The sequence below is a fragment of the Stegostoma tigrinum genome, chromosome 10 (assembly GCF_030684315.1).
Source record: "Stegostoma tigrinum isolate sSteTig4 chromosome 10, sSteTig4.hap1, whole genome shotgun sequence".
NCBI lineage: Eukaryota > Metazoa > Chordata > Chondrichthyes > Orectolobiformes > Stegostomatidae > Stegostoma > Stegostoma tigrinum.
In genome coordinates this window covers 83,762,974-83,782,890 of record NC_081363.1, presented here as the reverse complement: position 1 = coordinate 83,782,890, position 19,917 = coordinate 83,762,974, and the positions used below count along the sequence as shown (strand labels likewise).

General features: G+C 45.2%; 1 protein-coding gene across 1 annotated transcript in view; it reads left to right on the top strand.

Annotated features, from left to right (window-relative positions):
* Window positions 1–3,171: 3,171 nt before the first annotated feature.
* eif2ak4 (eukaryotic translation initiation factor 2 alpha kinase 4) overlaps window positions 3,172–19,917 on the top strand; it is a 108,659-nt gene continuing 91,913 nt past the window's right edge. The window contains exons 1-4 of the mRNA XM_059649471.1: window positions 3,172–3,177; window positions 3,583–3,698; window positions 12,938–13,040; window positions 16,312–16,485. Of these exons, the coding sequence (XP_059505454.1) occupies window positions 3,172–3,177; window positions 3,583–3,698; window positions 12,938–13,040; window positions 16,312–16,485 (399 nt within the window). The remainder of the gene's footprint in view (window positions 3,178–3,582; window positions 3,699–12,937; window positions 13,041–16,311; window positions 16,486–19,917) is intronic.

Sequence of the window (19,917 nt, the reverse complement as noted above, 5' to 3'; positions counted from 1 at the left end):
GAGTGTGCGGGAGGGAGGGTGGGTGGGTGAGTGAGTGTGAGGGCGGGAGGGAGGGAGTGTGAGGGCGGGAGGAGGGAGGGTGAGGGAGGGAGGGTGGGTGGGTGAGTGTGAGGAGGGAGGGAGGGTGGGTGGGTGAGTGTGAGGAGGGAGGGTGGGTGGGTGAGTGTGAGGGAGGGAGGGTGAGTGGGTGGGTGAGTGTGAGGGAGGGAGGGTGAGTGGGTGGGTGAGTGTGAGGGAGGAGGGAGGTGGGTGGGGTGAGTGAGTGTGAGGGAGGGAGGGTGGGTGGGTGAGTGAGTGAGTGAGTGTGAGGGAGGGTGGGTGGGTGGGTGAGTGAGTGTGAGGGAGGGTCGCGTGGTGGGGTGAGTGTGAGGGAAGGAGGGTGAGTGGGTGGGTGAGTGTGAGGGAGGGAGGGTGAGTGGGTGAGTGAGTGTGAGGGAGGGTGAGTGGGGTGGGTGAGTGAGTGAGTGTGCGGAGGGTGGGTTGGTGGGTGAGTGAGTGGGTGGGTGGGTGGGTGAGTGAGAGAGTGTGAGGGAGGGAGGGAGGGTGGGTGGGTGAGAGAGTGTGAGGAGGGAGGGTGGGTGGGTGAGAGAGTGTGAGGGAGGGAGGGTGGGTGGGTGAGTGAGTGTGAGGAGGTGGGTGGGTGAGTGAGTGTGAGGGAGGGTGGGTGGGTGAGTGTGAGGGAGGGATGGTGGGAGGGTGGGTGAGTGAGTGTGAGGGAGGGAGGGAGGGTGGGTGGGTGGGTGAGTGTTGGGGAGGGAGGGTGGGTGGGTGGGTGGGTGGGTGAGTGTGAGGGTGGGAGGGTGGGTGAGTGAGTGTGAGGGAGGAGGGTGGGTGTGTGAGTGAGTGTGAGGGAGGGTGGGTGGGTGAGTGAGAGAGTGTGAGGGAGGGAGGGAGGGTGGGTGGGTGGGTGAGTGAGTGTGAGGGAGGGAGAGTGGGTGGGTGAGTGAGTGTGAGGGTGGGAGGGTGGGTGGGTGAGTGAGTGAGTGTGAGGAGGTGGGTGAGTGAGTGTGAGGGAGGGAGGGTTGGTGGGTGAGTGGAGTGTGAGGGAGGGAGGGTGGGTGGGTGAGTGTGAGGGAGGGAGGGAGGGTGGGTGGGTGAGTGTGAGGGAGGGAGGGTGAGTGGGTGGGTGAGTGTGAGGGAGGGAGGGTGAGTGGGTGGGTGAGTGTGAGGGAGGGAGGGTGGGTGGGTGAGTGATTGTGAGGGAGGGAGGGTGGGTGGGTGAGTGAGTGAGTGTGAGGGAGGGTGGGTGGGTGGGTGAGTGACAGTGTGAGGGAGGGTGGGTGGGTGGGTGAGTGTGAGGGAAGAGGGTGAGTGGGTGGGTGAGTGGTGAGGGAGGGAGGGTGAGTGGTGATGTGGAGTGTGAGGGAGGGTTGAGTGGGTGAGTGAGTGAGTGGCGGAGGTGAGTGAGTGAGTGTGAGGGAGGGAGGGTGAGTGAGTGAGTGAGTGTGAGGGAGGGAGGTGGGTGAGTGAGTGTGAGGGAGGGAGGGTGGGTGAGTGAGTGTGAGTGGAGGGAGGGAGGGTGGGTGAGTGAGTGTGAGGGAGGGAGGGAGGGTGGGTGAGTGAGTGTGAGGGAGGGTGGTTGGGTGGGTGGGTGAGTGAGTGTGAGGGAGGGTGGGTGAGTGAGCTGAGTGTGAGGGAGGGTGGGTGAGTGAGTGTGAGGGAGGGAGGGTTGCGTGGTGTGAGTGAGTGTGAGGGAGGGAGGTGGGTGGGTGAGTGTGAGGGAGGAGGGTGGGTGGGTGGGTGAGTGGAGGGAGGGAGGGTGGGTGGGTGAGTGTGAGGGAGGGAGGGTGAGGTGGGTGGTGAGTGTGAGGGAGGGAGGCGTGAGTGGGTGGGTGAGTGTGAGGGAGGGAGGGTGGGTGGGTGAGTGATTGTGAGGGAGGGAGGGTGGGTGGGTGAGTGAGTGAGTGTTGAGGGAGGGTGTGGTGGGTGCGTGAGTGTGAGGCAGGTGGGTGGGTGGGTGGGTGAGTGTGAGGGAAGGAGGGTGAGTGGGTGGGTGAGTGTGAGGGAGGGAGGGTGAGTGGGTGAGTGAGTGTGAGGGAGGGTGAGTGGGTGGGTGAGTGAGTGAGTGTGCGGGAGGGTGGGTGGGTGAGTGAGTGAGTGTGCGGGCGGGTGGGTGGGTGAGTGAGTGAGTGTGAGGGAGGGAGGGTGGCGTGAGTGGTGCGAGTGAGGAAGGGTGGGTGGGTGAGTGAGTGTGAGGGAGGGAGGGTGGGTGAGTGAGTGTGAGGGAGGGAGGGAGGGTGGGTGAGTGAGTGAGTGTGAGGGAGGGTGGTTGGGTGGGTGGGTGAGTGAGTGTGAGGGAGGGAGGGTGGGTGGGTGAGTGAGTGAGTGTGAGGGAGGGGTGGGTGGGTGAGTGAGTGTGAGGGACGGTTTGTGGGTGGGTGAGTGAGTGTGAGGGAGGGTGAGGGTGGGATGGAGGGTGTGTGGGTGGGTGAGTGAGTGTGAGGGCGGAGAGGGTGGGTGGGTGAGTGAGTGACGTGTGAGGGAGGGAGGGTGGCGTCGGGTAAGTGAGTGAGTGTGAGGGAGTGGAGGGTGGGTGAGTGAGTGTGAGGGAGGGTGGGTGGGTGAGTGAGTGTGAGGGAGGGTGGTGCTGGTGAGTGAGTAGTGAGGGGTGGGTGGGTGGTGAGTGAGTGTGAGGGAGGGAGGGAGGGTGGGTGACGTGAGTGTGAGGGAGGGTGGTTGGCGTGGGTGGGTGGGTGAGTGAGTGTGAGGGAGGAGGGTGGGTGATGTGAGTGTGAGGGTAGGTGGAGTGTTGTGAGTGTGTGTGAGAGGGTGGGTGGGTGGTGAGAGTGTGTGCTGTGAGGGAGGGGAGAGGGGGAATAGAGGCAGAGAGGTGAGGATGGAGGGCTGGAGGAGAGGAGAGGGAATAGGAACTGGAGGAACTGTTGAGAGTAGAGGTGAATGTGGACGTAGGTGCGATCGTGGGCTGGGGAGGAGGAGGAGGAGGAGGACGGAGACTGTGGCAATCGGGGTCACATTGCTATTCAAGGGAAATTGAGGGTAGTAGAGGTAAAGGGGGATGAGGTCGGGGTGTATGTGGGGAGAGGGAATTGAGGCAGGTGAGAAGGACTTGAGGCATGGATGTGTGGATTGTGTGGGACTTGAGACAGTGGTAGCAAGGGAGGGAGACATGGAGACGTAGATCTGAGGATGCTTTGCACGAAGGACTGCGGGATGAGGGTAGGGTGCAACGGAGGGGATTAATAATGAAATGGGGTGGCGAATCAGGAATTCGTGCAGAGTGAGGTTGTGGCAATCGATCAATATATTTCTGTTAGTGATAATGGGAACTGCAGTTGCTGGAGAATCCAAGATAATAAAGTGTGGAGTGATAATGGGAACTGCAGATGCTGGAGCCCTCACTGATGAAGGGCCTAGGCCCGAAACGTCAGCTTTTGTGCTCCTGAGATGCTGCTTGGCCTGCTGTGTTCATCCAGCTCCACACTTTATTAAGATAATAAAGTGTGAAGCTGGATGAACACAGCAGGCCAAGCAGCATCTCAGGAGCACAAGATGCTGCTTGGCCTGCTGTGTTCATCCAGCTCCACACTTTAATATGTTTCTGAATCAAGTTTTCTGTTCCAGGTGAAACGTCCTCCAGAAATCTGCATTGTGCTGCACCCTCAGGGATTGATCAGTGTTACAGACAGTCATGTTGCTGTGGATTTACATGTTACTTGCCCAGCCCAGTACCCAGATGTGTGAGTATCCGCTCCTCTCTCCATCAGAAATTTGGAATTCAGTGGGATTATGCACACAGTTGACAGGCTATGCAACTGAATAACTGCACATATTGTTGCACTTACAGTTCAATGCACAGTAAATTTGTACCTCAGTGAAGCTATTGAGGCACTGATGACCATGAGATATTGTTTGAAAAAACACAGATCTGTAGGTTGAAAGAAATTTGATAGTTTCATTTCAGTGTTGGGGGTGTGGGGGCCGTGTGGGGAATGCTGTTATGGCTATTATGTGGTAATAGCATAAATGTGAAACCCAAGAATAAAAATGCTTACGTTAATGAACAATGTCTGGCAAATAAAGTACGAGGGCACCAAGCAATATTTCGTAGGTAACCCCCCCCCACTCCCGGAGAGAAGGGTAAAGTCCAGTTAGAAGGGAAGGGCATTGTCCTGTCAGGTGAGTGTGAGAGTGCCTCAGCATGAAGGTATCCTTGCTTGCCTGCAGAGAAGTCATCAAAAGGTCTCAAAAGAGGCCTGAAATGAGTAGGGCCTTTACAGTGAAGAAGGGTGTCAACAAGAAACGCCAACTTTCCTCCTCTGATGCTGCCTGGCCTGCTGTGTGTCTCCGGCTCCACACTGTGCTGTCTCTCACTCCAGCGTCTGCAGTTCTTGCAATATCTGGGCCATAGCAGTGGAGGCCACAGCCTTCCGTAGGAATATTGATGAATGCAGTTGCTACCTTTGACCCTTGAGGCACCATTAGGGCATAGTGTCTCCAGCTTTGATTGTATACTGGCCTGATCACTTCAGTCAGTTCGTAGCCTCTGAGCTGCAGAGTGTGGTGGTTGGGGTGGGGTGGTGGTGTTGTCAGGGTGTGAAAAAAAAATAAGAAAGAGAGGTTTGTTGGGAATGCTTCAATGGGAACATATTGTCACCGGAGTGAAATTATCTCTCTAAGTGGAGGATTGCCACCTCTGATCACAGCCCAATGTTGGGTAAAGCATCTCAGGGACAGGAACGCATGGGGAGCTGACCTGACGTGGCTTTCCCTAGTTTTCTTGCTTTCATTTCCACCTTTCACAGGGTTGCAAAAATACAACCCAATAAGGATAGTTAATAGATGTTAACAGAGGTGGACTATTACTTCTGATATTATTTCGACCATTATAAGCAGGGTGAAAGTGTTAATCCAGAAATTTGTGATGTAATAAGGAAGGTGATTTAAAGGATATATCTCTACTAGCTGGTGACTTTAACATACCTATTATTAGGAAAATAATATCGCTACTTCAAAAGAGTTGAAGTGATCACAAAATTTAATGGAAATTTAGTTTATGACTCAATCTGTGTAATAATGAGCAAGGAGAGAAATATCTTGCAATGGGTCACAAGTAACGGGGCATTGAAAGATCCAGTGCAGATTTAAATATCAGCTTTTGTAACATGACATGAGGTGGTTTGGGAAATTATAAAAACCCAAACAAAATAATTGTATTTCAAGATGATGAATTTTGTGTTTGAAACCTTGACCAAATGTCCCATCAGGTTTTGTTAAGAGTTGCCTGGCCTTTCATTGATGATGCAACTGTCCATGATTCTAGTTTGTATATGTACTGTGGGATAGCCAGAATCATGGCTGTTTGGGCTTTTACAGTTGGTCTAGACCTGCCTCAAGTATGATTTCAGCAGACAAAATGGATTATTGTGCACTTTTTGCAAAATCCAACTTAGGAAAGATTGTCTCCCGAATGACTTTATATCATATAGAAGATTAATGTGTGATTGCATCTTAAATTGCTACACCACTTAACCTCAGATTTGTCATTTATATGGACTGGTGTAAAACATAGTGTTTGTCATTTATGAAAGTAGTTTTATTTAAATTATAGTTGTCAACATTACTGTGCTGAAATTTGCCTGATTTAATGAGGATTACTCAATGTATGTGACGTACACAATGGACAGTATGGAAAGAGCTTAAGCAAGGTTAAAGTTGGTTGGCTCGACGAGCTGGTTTGTTGTTCTGCAGACGTTTTGTTACCATGCTGGGTAACATTATCAGTGCAGCCACCGATGAAGCGTTGGTGTGTTTTCCTGCCTGGGTTTTAAACTCTGGAGTCCATAGAGCTGGATTGCCTCACTCCCGGTTTTCCTTCGTATTCTATGTGAGTACCAGGCTTCTAGGAATTCTTGTGCTTGGCTCTGCTTAACTTGTCCCAGGATTTTGGTGTTGTCCCAGTCGAATTGGTGGTTCTCCTTATCCATGTGGATTGAGATGAGTGAATATTGGTCATGTCTTTTTGTAGCCAGCTGGTGGTCATGTACCCTTGTTGTTAGGTTCTTTCCTGTTTGTCCGATGTAGTGTTCCCCACAGTTTCTGCAGGGGATCTTATAGATGACATTAGTCCTGTCTGTGGCAGGGAGGGAGTCCCTGGCGTCGAGTTCTACATTGGACAAAAACAGGAAGGAAGCTAACAACAAGGGTACACAAACACAACTCGCTACAAAAAGACATAACCAATACTTGCTCATCTCAATCCATATGGATAAAGAGAATCACCAATTTGACTGGGACAAGTTAAGCAGAGACAGGCTTGGGAATTCCTAGAAGCCTGGCATTCCACAAAGAAAGCCCTCAATAAACACGCAGAACTCAACCCCTTATTCATTCCACTACAAAGGAAGACCGGAAGTGAGGCAATCCAGCTCAATGGTCTCCAGAGTTTAAAACCCAGGCAGGAAAACACACCGACGCTTCATTGGACGCTGGACTGATGATGTTCCCCAGCACGGTAACGAAACGTCTGCAGAACAACAAACCAGCTCTGCAGGCCAACCAACCTCAACACCCACAACTGTGCTACAAATCTACTCCAAAACCTTAAGTTAAGGTTGCTGGTAACAAAGGTAGAGGTAGACAACACAGTGTTGTCATATGAGCCATTTTCAGCTAGCGGCTTGGCCATAAGAACATAAGAAATAGGAACTGGAGTAGCTCTGTTATTCAAGATAACAAAGTGTGAAGCTGGATGAACACAGCAGGTCAAGTGGCATCTCAGGAGCACAAAAGCTGACGTTTCGGGCCCAGACCCTTCTTCAGACAGGGGGATGGGGAGAGGGTTCTGAAATAAATAGGGAGAGAAGGGGAGGCGGACCGAAGATGGATAGAGGAGAAGATAGGTGGAGAAGAGAGTATAGGTGGGGAGGTGGGGAGGGGTTAGGTCAGTCTGGGGAGGACGGACAGGTCAAGGAGGCGGGATGAAGTTAATAGGTGGGAAATGGAGGTGCGGCTTGAAGTGGGAGGAGGGGATAGGTGAGAGGAAGAACAGGTTAGGGAGGCGGGGACGAGCTGGGCTGGTTTTGGGATGCAGTGGGGGAAGGAGATATTTTGAAGCTTGTGAAGTCCACATTGATACCATTCCGCTGCAGGGTTCCCAAGCAGAATATGAGTTGCTGTTTCTGCAACCTTTGGGTGGCATCATTGTGGCACTGCAGGAGTCCCAGGATGGACATGTTGTCAAAGGAATGGGAGGGGGATTTAAAATGGTTCACGTCTGGGAGGTGCAGTTGTTTATTGCGAACCGAGCGGAGGTGTTCTGCAAAGCGGTCCCCAAACCTCCGCTTGGTTTCCCCAATGTAGAGGAAGCCACAATGGGTACACTGGATACAGTAAACCATATTGGCAGATGTGCAGGTGAACATCTGCTTAACGTGGAAAGTCATTTTGGGGCCTGGGATGGGGGTGAGGGAGGAGGTGTGGGGACAGGTGTAGCACTTTCTGCAGTTGCAGGGGAAGGTGCCGGGTGTGGTGGGGTTGGAGGGGAGTGTGGAACGGACAAGGGAGTCGCGGAGAGAGTGGTCTCTCTGGAAGGCAGACAAGAGTGGGGATGGAAAAATGTCTTGGGTGGTGGGGTCGGATTGTAGATGGCGAAAGTGTCAGAGGATGATACGTTGTATCCGGAGGATGATGGGGTGGTATGTGAGGACGAGGGGCATTCTCTTCGGGCGGTTATTGCGGGGGCGGGAGTTGAGGGATGTGTTGCGGGAAATGCGGGAGACAAGGTCAAGGGCGTTCTCGACCACTGCGGAAGTTGCGGTCCTTGTAGAACGCGGACATCTGGGATGTGTTGGAGTGGAATGCCTCATCCTGGGAACAGATGCGGCGGAGGCAAAGAAATTGGGAATAGGGGATGGAATTTGCGATTCAGTTGGATTATGGCTGATCCGACGCTCCTCATGTCCACTTTCCTGCCCTTTCTCCATAACTTCTGATTCTCTTAATGATGAAGAATCTATCCATCTATCTCAGCCTTAAATATACACAAGGACTCTGCCCCCACAGCTCTCTGTGATGAGTTCCAAATACACTCAACCCTCTAATAAAAGAAATTTCTCTTAAACCAGTCTTAAATGGGCACCAGTTGATTCTGAGAGTTTGTCCTCTGATCCTAGACTCTCCTGAGAGAGGAAACACCTTTTCAGTATTTACCCTGTCAAACCCTTTAAGGAAACCTATATGTTTCAATGAGATACACTCTCATTCTTCTAAATTCCAATGAGTAGAGCCTCAACCTGTTTAGCCTTTGCTCATTAGACAACCCCTCCACACCAGGGTTCATCTTAGTGAAACTTCTGTCAGCTGCCACCAATGAAATTGTAACTTACCTTTCATAAGGTGACCGCAACTGCTCACAGTACTCCAGAGGTGGTCTCACCAGCACCTTGTATACTTGTAGTAATACTTCACTACTCTTATCAACTCCAACCCCTTTGAAATAAATTTAATTCTATTAGCCTTCCTTATTACCTGCTGCACCTTCCTCAGGTTACTGTCTGTGTGGAGTTTGTACATTCTCCCTGTCTCTGTGTGGGTTTCCTCTGGGTCCTCTGGTTTCCTGCAACAGTCAAAACATCAGCAGGCTGGGTGGACTAGCCACGGGAAATGCAGGGCTATAGGGATAAGATAGATCTGGGTGGGATGCTGTTTGGAGGGTTGGCGTGGGCTTGATGGGCTGAATGGCCTTCTTCCATACTGTAGGGATTCTGTGATTCTATGATTTTGTGCATGAGTCACCCAAGTTCCTTTTGCAGCTTCCTGTAATTTTTTTTCACCAGGTAATGTAAGTTAAATTGAGAAATAGGACAGATGTCAGAGGTAGGCTCTTTACTCGGAGAGTAGTGAGGGCTCGGAATGCCCTGCCTACAATAGTAGTAGACTCGCCAAGTTTAAGGGCATTTCAATAGTCATTGGATAAACATATGGATAATAATGGAATTGTGTAGGTTAGATGGGCTCCAGTTTTGTTTCACAAGTCGGCGCAATATCGAGGGTTGTAGTGTTCAACGTTCTATGTAATGCTCGTTCTTTTGTTCTCCCTAATAAAATGAGCAATTTCATATGTTCCCACATTATACTCCATTTGCCAACTTATTGCCCAATTATTTAATCTATCAGTATCTCTCTAAATCATTCGTAGCCCTTTCATAGCTTGTCTTTCTGCAAATTGTTGTGTCGTCTGAAAATCTATAATATATTTGCTCCAAGTCATTGATATATATTGTAGACATTGTGGTCCCAGTACTGACCCCTGTCGAAACCTACTGGTTACAGATTGTTAACCTTCAAAACATTTGTTACAACTTGAAATTTAATTTCTTTCTCCAGACATCTTTTGTGTTAATAGTTTTTTAAAAAATATTGATTGCAGAATGTGGCTGTCACTGGCTAGGCCCATTCCTAAAGCCTTTGGTGAGGTGGTACTGAGGTGGCTCCTTAAACCATTGTAGTCCTTGGTTTGTAGATATGTTGACAGTATTTCCATCCATAGGTAAAAAACATTATCCCTAAACAAGCTTAGTCTCTTCAAACCTGCCCGAATCTGAATTTCCTGTGCTGTGAAGGGGTTGATATAACCACAGTTTCATAATCTCTAGTTAATACCTGTCCTGTTTTTTTTATTGTGCCAGCAGACACCAGCCAAACAAGTGCATACAGGGAAAGAGATCCTTGATGCAGATATGGGAACACACTATAACAAAACACTATTTAGTAAATAGAGTCAGCATAGGAATGAGTGGCTACTGTACGCTTGCTGAATAAGCTGCTTCTCGCCCTCATTTGACAAACAGTGGTTTTTGTGGCTAGATTTGTGTCCTTCCTTTAGTAAATCTTCAGCAGGAGATACTGTTGAAAAATGGCATGTGTTACACTTCCCCTGTGCAATGTTTCGCCCTTGCATTAGAACTAAGGGCCTTTACCCCTCCCATGAAACACCTTGCCTGTGTAAAACATAATAAACAAATGAACAATGATATTTATGGCCTTTACACTTGATAAACTTGAGATTGCTATGCCATTCTCCAATTTCTGCCCAAGCGGCTTTGTTGATTCAGAAATGTAGCTGCAAGCAACATTAACTGTCACTTCAAATAACCTGTCCCATGATCAAACCACTTTGTGAATTCTTTCGACACAGGCATTCTGAGTGCCATGCTTTGATTTGGCTGTTGTGTTTCAGGAAGAATAAAATCACCATATGAGTGGATACAGCGTAGATACACCAGAATTAATCCAGAGTTTGTGTTGAATTATGAGGGCTGGTTTCTTATTCTCTATAATTCTCTACAGATTAGAAGGTGATGGGTAATCTAAATGAAGTGTTTGAAATTAAAAATGAATTTGGTAGTGTATTTCCTCAGATGGATGACTAGAGCAAAAGGGAACAATTTTGAATTTAAAGCTAAGACATGTAATACTTTCCACACAAAATATTAAAAATCTGGAACTCACTCTCCAAAAGATTGGATGGTCAGTTGGAATTTTTCAAGCAGGAAGAGAGAGATTTTTTGGATAAGAATGCAAAGGGATCTGGATCAAAGGTGGATAAATGGATTTGAGGAACACATTAGCCTTCAGAGTCAAATGATTTACATTTTAAATGGGCTTGAGGAGCTGAGTAATCTATTTCTGTTCCTATGGATTGTGCCCTTCCCACTGACTCAGCATTTTGGCTGGCAGCCCATTGCCACATCACTGAAATCTTTTCTCCCTTCCCCCCCCCATTCCTCTCTTCTATTACCCTACCCTCATCTATTAGTCCTGTCAGTCATAAAGCATAGAAAATAATAGCAGGAGTAGGCCATTTGGACAATCAAGTCTGCTATGCCATTCGAAATGATCATGACTGATCTTCTATCTCAATGCCATATTCCCACTCTCCTCCCCCAAGTCCACATTTGAACTCAACCTATTTAAACAACACAGTTGTATTTGCAAGTTAGACGGAGTCACGTTTGTGCGCATATTTGCATTATTTGAACAAAATTCAGAATGATCACTGCCTTCACATGTCAAATCCTGGTGAATTGTTGTACATCCAGATACAGTAACACGAATGTATGTTTTTGATTCTTAATGACTGCTCGTTAGAAAGCATGCAGATTTCCCCAATTTACCTGTTTCGTTTTGAGCCAGCTTGACAGAAAGCACAGACTAGGTTTCTGTATCTAAGAATATTCATTTGTAATAAATAATCAAATTCTAACTACAGTTTAACACATACAAACTGTTGGCAAGTAACTGTACTAGTTAAAACTCTAACCTGTTCTATGAACACGTACACGCAGACATGGACAGGGGAAGTGTGGGGACTGTGAAAGATGCGGAGCCCAGAGATCATTGCTCACAGGGGTTGCTGACTTGATTCTTGTGCTGACCAGAATGCTGTTTTAAAAGCTATCTTCTCCAGATACTCTCACCTCTTTGTTGGAGACATGGAGTGACTGATTCCCACTTTTAATTTATAAATGTCTTTGTTTTATCAATGCAGCTTACAACAACCAGAAATGGTTAATAAAAAGCCTGGCTATCTTCAGGCTTGAGATGTTTTTTACTGCAGAGAAGAGACAGCTCCTACCTTGGCAGATCCAATTGCTTCATCCAATCATTCACTCTCCCAAATTAAACAAAGAACTGTGGATGGTGGAGACTTGAAACAAAAACAGGAATTGCTGTAAGAGCTCAGCCTGGAAGCTTTTTTTAAAATTTGTCCCTGGGAAGAGGCTAGACCTGCATTTATTGCCTATCCTAAAAGGCAGTAAAGAGTCAGCCATGTTGCTGTGGGTCCAGAGTCACATGTAGGCCAGACCAGGTAAGGATGGCAATTTCCTTCCCTAAAGCCAGGTAGGTCTTTCCCACAGTTGATAGTGGTTTCATGGTGATCACTAGACTATTAATTCCAGATTCTCATTGAATACAAATTCCACCATTTATCATGGTGGGATTCGACCCTGGGTCCCCAGAATGTTATCTGGATGTCTGGATTGACAGTCCAGCGATAATACCACAAGATCATCACTTCCCCAAATGGAAAGCGTCTCCCCACAGATGCTGCCGGATCTGCTGAGTATCACCAGCAATTTCTGTTTTTGATTTCATGCCCCTAAGTTGTTTCATTACCTGGGAGCCAGTCACATAACTGTTGGCAGACAGAAAGCCTTTGTCATTGATTACTGGTTACTAGCTCACAGACAAATCACGTACTTGTTGACAGCCAAAGCTCCCTTTATATGTACCTCTTGGCACCAGCTCATCTGCAAACCAGGCTTCTGCTACTGCTTGAACCAGCAGCTTTGCAAACGAGACTTACAATGAGTTTCAGGTTGATTTCTTTTAATCAGTGCAGAACCTTCTACAATCCTTTTTTTTTTAAACAGTTCTTTTCCCATTTCAGTCCACAGTCAAAAATAGAGAAAACTGAGAAGATATTGTCTTTGTAAACTCTTAACCCACAACTGACAGCTCCTTCAGTCTTAGGTTCTGTTCTCATGCTGATTAAAGTTGGAGCTGAGAGCAAAATTCCATCTGCTCCCATCTTGAGGTTCATTGCGCTTGCATGTCTAAGCGTGAATAGTTTTGGCTCAAATATAATGTTCTTGACTTAATGGTCTGCTATCTCTATCTGATGGCTCAAGTGTAAGAATTAGCTATTTCAGCTATATGGCAGCAAAGTGTTGAGTGCTCCCTTATTGGATGTACACCAGTAAACAAAGTCTTCAGTCAAGGGGAAGAGGTAAAACTGGTGAGAAAAGTACTTTTAATTTGCAAGCTCAGGGAGAGTGAGATTTTTGACGTGTGCCTTTGTCATGCTTGGCATTGAGTTGGTGAAATCATCAATGCTGGCTGAAGCAGAGGCCAGCTTTATGCACCATATCCTGACTGATCCTGTACTTAAGCTACTCCACTGTCTTTTCCACAGACCTCCAGAAATTGAGCTGAAGAGAGCAAAAGGCCTGCCTAATGAAAAACGCAACCGGTTGCATGCAGAACTGGTGAAGCTAGCTAAAGATCATTGTGGAGAGGTATGGAAATGAGAGTCAAGAATTTAACGTAACCTGAACCCAATATCACAGTATAATGTTTGCTTTTTATATTATGCACATCGTACCCTACTGTCTTAAGAACCTCAAGTACTGTATCATATATTCCCAATGTTAGTGCTTAAGGGCTTTGCTTCAGTGCATGCAGAAAGGTAGTGTCCTGTTAATCTTTAATCTACTGCTCCATTATTTAGCTAAACCTTATTTCATTCTTGCCCAACATTCACATGTGCATTTTTAAAGAGGGCCAACATAATTATATGGTGATGATGATTGTAATAGTGTTTCCCCAGTACTGCAGAGATTAGGGCATTTTGTCTTTTTTTTTCCTGTATTCATTAACAGATTGAGGGTGTCACTGGTTATACAGCTTTCATTGCCCATCCGTAATTGCCCAGAGAGCATTTCAGAGTCAACCACATTGCTGTGGGTCTGAAGTCACATGAAGGCCAGACCGGTTAAGGACGGCTGTTTCCTTCCCAAGGGTGGATTCATGGTGATCATTTGATTCTTAATTCCACATATTTTTATTGAGTTCAAATTCCATCATCTGTTGTGGTGGGATTTGAACCTGGGTCACCAGAACGTTGTCTGGGTCTCTGGACTAACAGTCCAGCAATAATACCACTAGGCCATCGCTTCTCCCGCTTTCCATGGAGATAGCACTCAACATTTGTGTGGGCCGTTTGTGTTAAATGGTTAACTCAGTTAAGCAATGGAAATTTAAGTACTTTACAATGATCAGATCATGCCTTGCTTATTTTGAGGAAGTCCCAGTTAATATTGGAAAGTGAAGGTGGTGTTGTGATTAATCTCCTACACCAACCACAGGAGGTAACAAAGAAACCTACAGCACAGGAACAGGCCCTTTGGCCCTCCAAGCCTGCACCAATCAAGATCCTCTGTCTAACCTGTCATCTATTTTCTAATGGTCTGTGTCCATTTGCTCCCTGCCCATCCATGTACCTGTCCAAATATATCTTAAAAGACGCAAACGTGCCTGCGTCTACCACCTCCGCTGGCAACGCAGATATGCAGGTTAATTTATTCAAACAACTTTAGCCTTAGGTGTCTATACAGACTCTCTCTGATACATACAGAAAACCATCAATATTTTATGCCCCTGTGACTATGTGTGCATGCATTGTTTACATTTCATTCTCATGCAATAAACAGAAATCGTCCATCCTAGGTCTTTCTCTTATCTATAGGAGTTTGGATCAAGTCTGTTCCCAAGACTGATACAGGCCCATAGGCTGTACAGATTTACTCTCTGGGCATTTCTGCTGACATGGATCTTTAGGGTCTTTGATGTCCATGTGTGCTGAAATATGCAGCTAGTGGGGAAGAAAAAAGTGAAGTTGCCATAGTACCAGAGGACCACAGGGGTGGAGAGACAGCAAGTGGTGAATTTAACCTGAGGGGCACCTCACCTCATGTGATGTTGCGAAGGCAGGACCTCATGGGTAGCGTCAGATGGTACAAGAATGGAACTCGCCTTGTTGGCATCAAATCAGCCATCCAGACAACTGAGCTATTTAGTAAGATGTTGTAATAATCCTACTATAATTCCTTTTTTACGAAATCTTATTTAATGCCTTCAACAGTGGCCAATTGTCAGTTCCTAGGTTGTATCTGATAAATTCAAGAGTAGTTTTTCTTCCCAATCTTGTAATTACTAATGAATTTACTGGTGCTTTATGTCTTAAGGAAAAGTAATAATCACAGGCAGCATAAAAGCAGACAGATGTTGAAATAATTTTTTTGTTTCGTCAGTTAACTCCTTGCCAGGCATTGATTGATGGCGAGGTACAAGTTTGAAGGCAATGCTTTCAAATGGGGATCCCTTTTACATGCAAGCACTGTATGCGACATGTGGACCATTTGATTGGACGTATCTTCACAGCTGAATGTCTTTCTGTCCAACAAGGTCTGATTTTACCTTTCTGACAGGTGTTACAGGCGAGCAGTTCAGTAACTCAGCCAGTTTACTTCCCTTTCCTAACGTATAGAGTTAAAACTAAAATTTTAGCAATCATGCCTGGGACTGGTTACACCAGCTCAGTCCGGAGATTGAGCAAGGCACAGGTGGACTGGTATTAGGGCCTCAGTTATTTGTATTATTTATTAATGATTTAGATCGTGATGTTTGTGGCTTTTGTTGTTGGGTGGTTTTGGGTGATGGTTTTGGAGTGAGTTTTGGTGGGTTTGTTGGTGTGTGTTTTTTGTTTTGTTCATTTGTTTGTTATTGTTGGTTGTTTTTTTTGATGTGTTTGGATTAGGGGTATGTTTTTTTTGAATTGAAAATCATGTGTCCAAGTTGCTAATGGCACAAACTTAGGTGGCATTGTAGGTGGTGTAGATGATAGCGTAAAATTATAAAGGCATATTGATAGCCTAGGTGAATAGGTAAAACTGGTAGATGGAATTCAGTGTAAGCCACTGTGAGGTTATCCATTTTGGATCAAAGACAAGATATATATAATAGGTGACATGTAATCTTTAAAATACCACGGACGGGTGAACGAAATGCTGTTTTTTTAATCTAATTTGTACTGCTGTTATACGAAACCCTGGTTAGATCCCATTTGGAGTACAGTGAGCAGATCGGGGCACCACACCTGAGGGAGCATATTATTAGCCTTGGAGAGAGCACAATGTAGGTTTATAGGAATGATAGCTGAACTTTGGGGCTGTGGTATGCAGAGAAATTAGACAAATTTCACTATTATTTTGAAGGTTAAGGGGTGATCAGATCAAAATCTTTAAGATATTAACAGGAAAAGACAGGGTAGATAAAGATAAACTATTTCCACTGGTAGGAGATTTTAGAACTAGGGAACATAACCTAAAAATTAGGACCAGAGCATTCAGGAGAGATGTTAGGAAACACATACAAAAAACATATAAAGGACGATAAAGGTTTGGAATTCTCTTCCACAAAGAACAGTTGATGTTAGATCAATTGGTAATTTTAAATTTAAAGTTTAATACATTTTTGTTAAACAGAACTATTAAAGGATAGGGCCAAAGGCAGTTATATGGAGTTAGGCCACAGATCAGCCATTGAGCGGCATAACAGCCTCAAGGGTCTGAATGGCCTAATCCTGTTCCTATGTTTGTATGACATTTAGTCTCTCTAAGACATAATTCTTTTTAAAGGCTGTATTGCTTAAAATAAATGTTTCAGTTCCGCTTCCTGAGGGGTGAAATGTTAGTTGTAACCCTGTTGTTATTGTGTTTCATTTGGTAGGTGATGATATTCGTCTTGGCTGATCATGTGCAGGCATTTCTCAGTGAAAACAACATTCCTCCCTCTAAATCGTTCTATGAGGAAATGCTGAAGAACCAGCAGGAGCAAGAGCGGCGACTTGCACAGGAGGAAGAACGCAGGATAGAACAGAAAAAGAAGCAAGATGAAAAAATGGTATGAGTTGCATGATCTTATTTGTTATCTTTTCGGCTTTTTAGTATTTTTCCATTCTGTAATCATCACTGTAGGCATCACTTCCTAATGTAGATACTTTTTAAATCAACCTGTTCAGAGATGTCACAGCACAGAAACAGATCCTTCAGTCCAACTACTCCATGCTGATCATGTTCCTAAACTAAACTAGTCCCACCTGCCTGTGCTTGGCCTATATCCCTCTAAACCTTTTCTATTCATGTACTTGCCCAAGTGTCTTTTAAACATTGTAACCGTACCTACAATTCACCATTTCCTGTGGTAGCTCACATGGACTATGTAACAAACAAAAATTCCCCCTCGTCCTTTTTAAAACTTTCTCCTGTCCTTAAAAAATATGTCTCCTAGTTTTGAACTCCCCCACCCTAGGAAAAAGACCCTTGCTATTCATCTTATCTCTGCCCCTCATGATTTCATAAACTTCCCTGAGATAAACCCTCAAACTCCTATGCTCCAGTGAAAGTAGTCTTAGCCTAGGGGTGGGTAACCTTTTTACTTTGGCAGACCACATTTTATTTAACCAAGGTCCTATTCAACCACATGCTGAGAATTTAACTTGTACAACAAAATGTCATATTTTCGTCAACATATTTAATAATTTTAATTAAAGCCTTCTGTTAGACGAGGACTTGAAACAAAAATTCAGCAAAGACACATTTATTTATTTGGCAAAGTTGACATAGAACTAATAATAAGTTTAAAAAAAACTTACTTAATGACATTTTCGTGATTGCTTATTGCGAGACAGGAATCAGATATTTGGTTCCAACATTGTTGACCATAGCTTTAATTGGTCCTTCAGGTGAATATCCATCATCTGAGATCTCAAGTGTGTTTTATTTTGTGTCTCATATGAAAATGTTGATGCACAACAGTGGGTTGTGCCAAAACAAGACAGCATTCAATGATCATGTTGACGTAGACATGGGAATTCAAAGGCATTTTTCCTTATTTCAATGGGATCCTTCTTAGTGTCAGATAGAGACTTCAGAATATTATCTTCTAAGAGCTCAAGCAATTCCATCTGTAAGGCATCAGGTGCTTTGAAGACATCAACCAGGTGTGGTTGAAAAGCTAGTTTCAGTGTGAGATCATGTCTCTCAAAATCTACAAATCTTTCACTGTATTCTTCAGTCAGGGAGTCTAGAACAACTGTGTATTTTTTCATGTCGCATTTCCTTAATGATTTGCTTGTATCCTGCTCATTAATCATCTTTGCCAGTTCAGTTCTTTTGACAATTCACAAGGCTCATTCAGTTCCTCAAAAAATCTTGATTTATTTTTGCAAAGAAAGAAGTTTACAAGTATTTGCCCTTGTGACAACCAGCGCACTTTAAAATGATATGGCAGATCCACACTGAACGTTTCATTATCAAGCTGAAGCATGTTGTGAAAGTGGCCAAGTGGTGATGTATTTGCTTGAATGTAGTTTACAATACCTATAACTTTATTTAATGTGTCACTTAAAATTGTAAATTTGGCACAGTGATTCAGTTGATGCAAAAGATAATGAAAGGAAATCAAAGTATCTGGATCTGGCAATTCTTTTTGCAGTAATGCAACAAATCTTTCATGTGTTCCTCTCGTGGAAGGTGCACTGTCTGTGCATACAGTTATTAAATACATAAATTCAGTTTTGCTTCAAGGCAATTTTCTTTGATGTAACTAAAGATGTCAATTCCACGAGTCATTGCTGTAAGGGTACCCAAAGCCAGTAACTCCTCTTGGCAATGAAAATCTGCAGTTATAACATGAGTGAAAAGATAACACCTGCGTTGAGTCAGGAATAACAGTGGATTCATCCAATAATAAATGTCTTTGCTTTGGCATATTGTATGAAGTTGTTCTGTTCCATTGAGGGCTAATTCATAGGTCATAGAATCCCTCCAGTGTGGAAACAGGCCCTTTGGCCCAACAAGTCCACACCGGCAGACAGAGCATCCCGCCCAGACCCATCCCCCTAATCTACACACCCCTGAACACTATGGGCAGTTTAACATTGCCAATCCACCTAGCTTGCACATTTTTGGATTGAGGGAGGAAGCTGGAGCACCCAGAGGAAGCTCTCTCAGACACAGGGAGAATGTGCAAACTCCACAGTCGCCCGAGGGTAGAATTGAACCCTGATGCTGTGAGGCTGCAGTGCTAACCGCTGAGCCACTGTGCCGCCCTCTCATGTTGCTGATCATTTATGGCCCCTTCTTGAAAGAGGTAGTTGTTTATACTTGTTAATCTTATCTGAATCTAAACTTCCTAAAACTTCAACAAAGCATTCTTTTATGATTTCCACATCGCTAAATTGCTTATGTCTTCTTCCAAATTACTTTATAAGTTACTTCAGTGATCTCAGTCCCTTGACCTAACATCATTTTAAATAATTGCAGGACTCGAGCCTCGGTCTTTTGACTCAAAGGTAGGATCACCACCACTGTGCCACAAGAGACCCACTACTTTTATTCTGTGTCTTGGCTAACAAAGGAAAGTATTCCATGTATCCACTTAACCACCTTATTGACCTGTCCTCCCACCTTCAAAGATCTGACACCCGCTCTCTGAGGTTCTCACCTTTCCGTTACATAATTTAATATCCGTCTATTTATTGTGTACACCTTGGCCATGTCTTCCCTCCCTAATTGCATCATCTCACACTTCTGAAGGTTGATTTCCATTTAATACTTTGGTGTTTCTAACCCACCCGACCAGTTCAGGAGAAAGCTGTCACCTTGAATGGCACCCCTTCAACATACACTCCTTTCACCACTGATACACAATGTCCACACAAGGTGCACTGAAGTAATTCACCAAGGCTGTTTCAAGCCTGCAAATTCTACTATCCTGAAGGACACGGGCAGCAGGTGCCAGGGAGAACCAACACCTACAAGTTTGCCTCCAAACCACATACCATCCTGACTTGGAAATATATCTCTGTTCCTTCACTGTCACTAGACTAAAACTCCTAACAGCATTGTGAGTTAATAAACACCCAGTAGACTACACTGTTTCACTGGGTTATATCCAACAGATTTATTTGAAATCACAAGCTTCCAGAGTTCTGCTCCTGCATCAGGTGAAGTGAAGGGAGACACACGGATGCAGAATTTATACGTGGAGAGATAAAAATGTAGTAGAAATGGTGTGAGTGGAATGTCAATAGGCTGAATAATTTCAGATTGTAACTGCTGCCATTGTTTTTATAAGAACATTAGTTGCTAGTAACAATTCTCCTTTTATCATTTTAGGGTCTTCCAGATCTATTTTTTGTTCATTTTATTGTTCCATGGTGGCCCTCTTGTAGCTTATGCCAACAACCCATTTGTCATTTAATCAGTTCTTTGTATTTGATGAGGGAAGTTTCAGAATACTAAGGGAAAGCGATCAGCTTTACTAACTAGT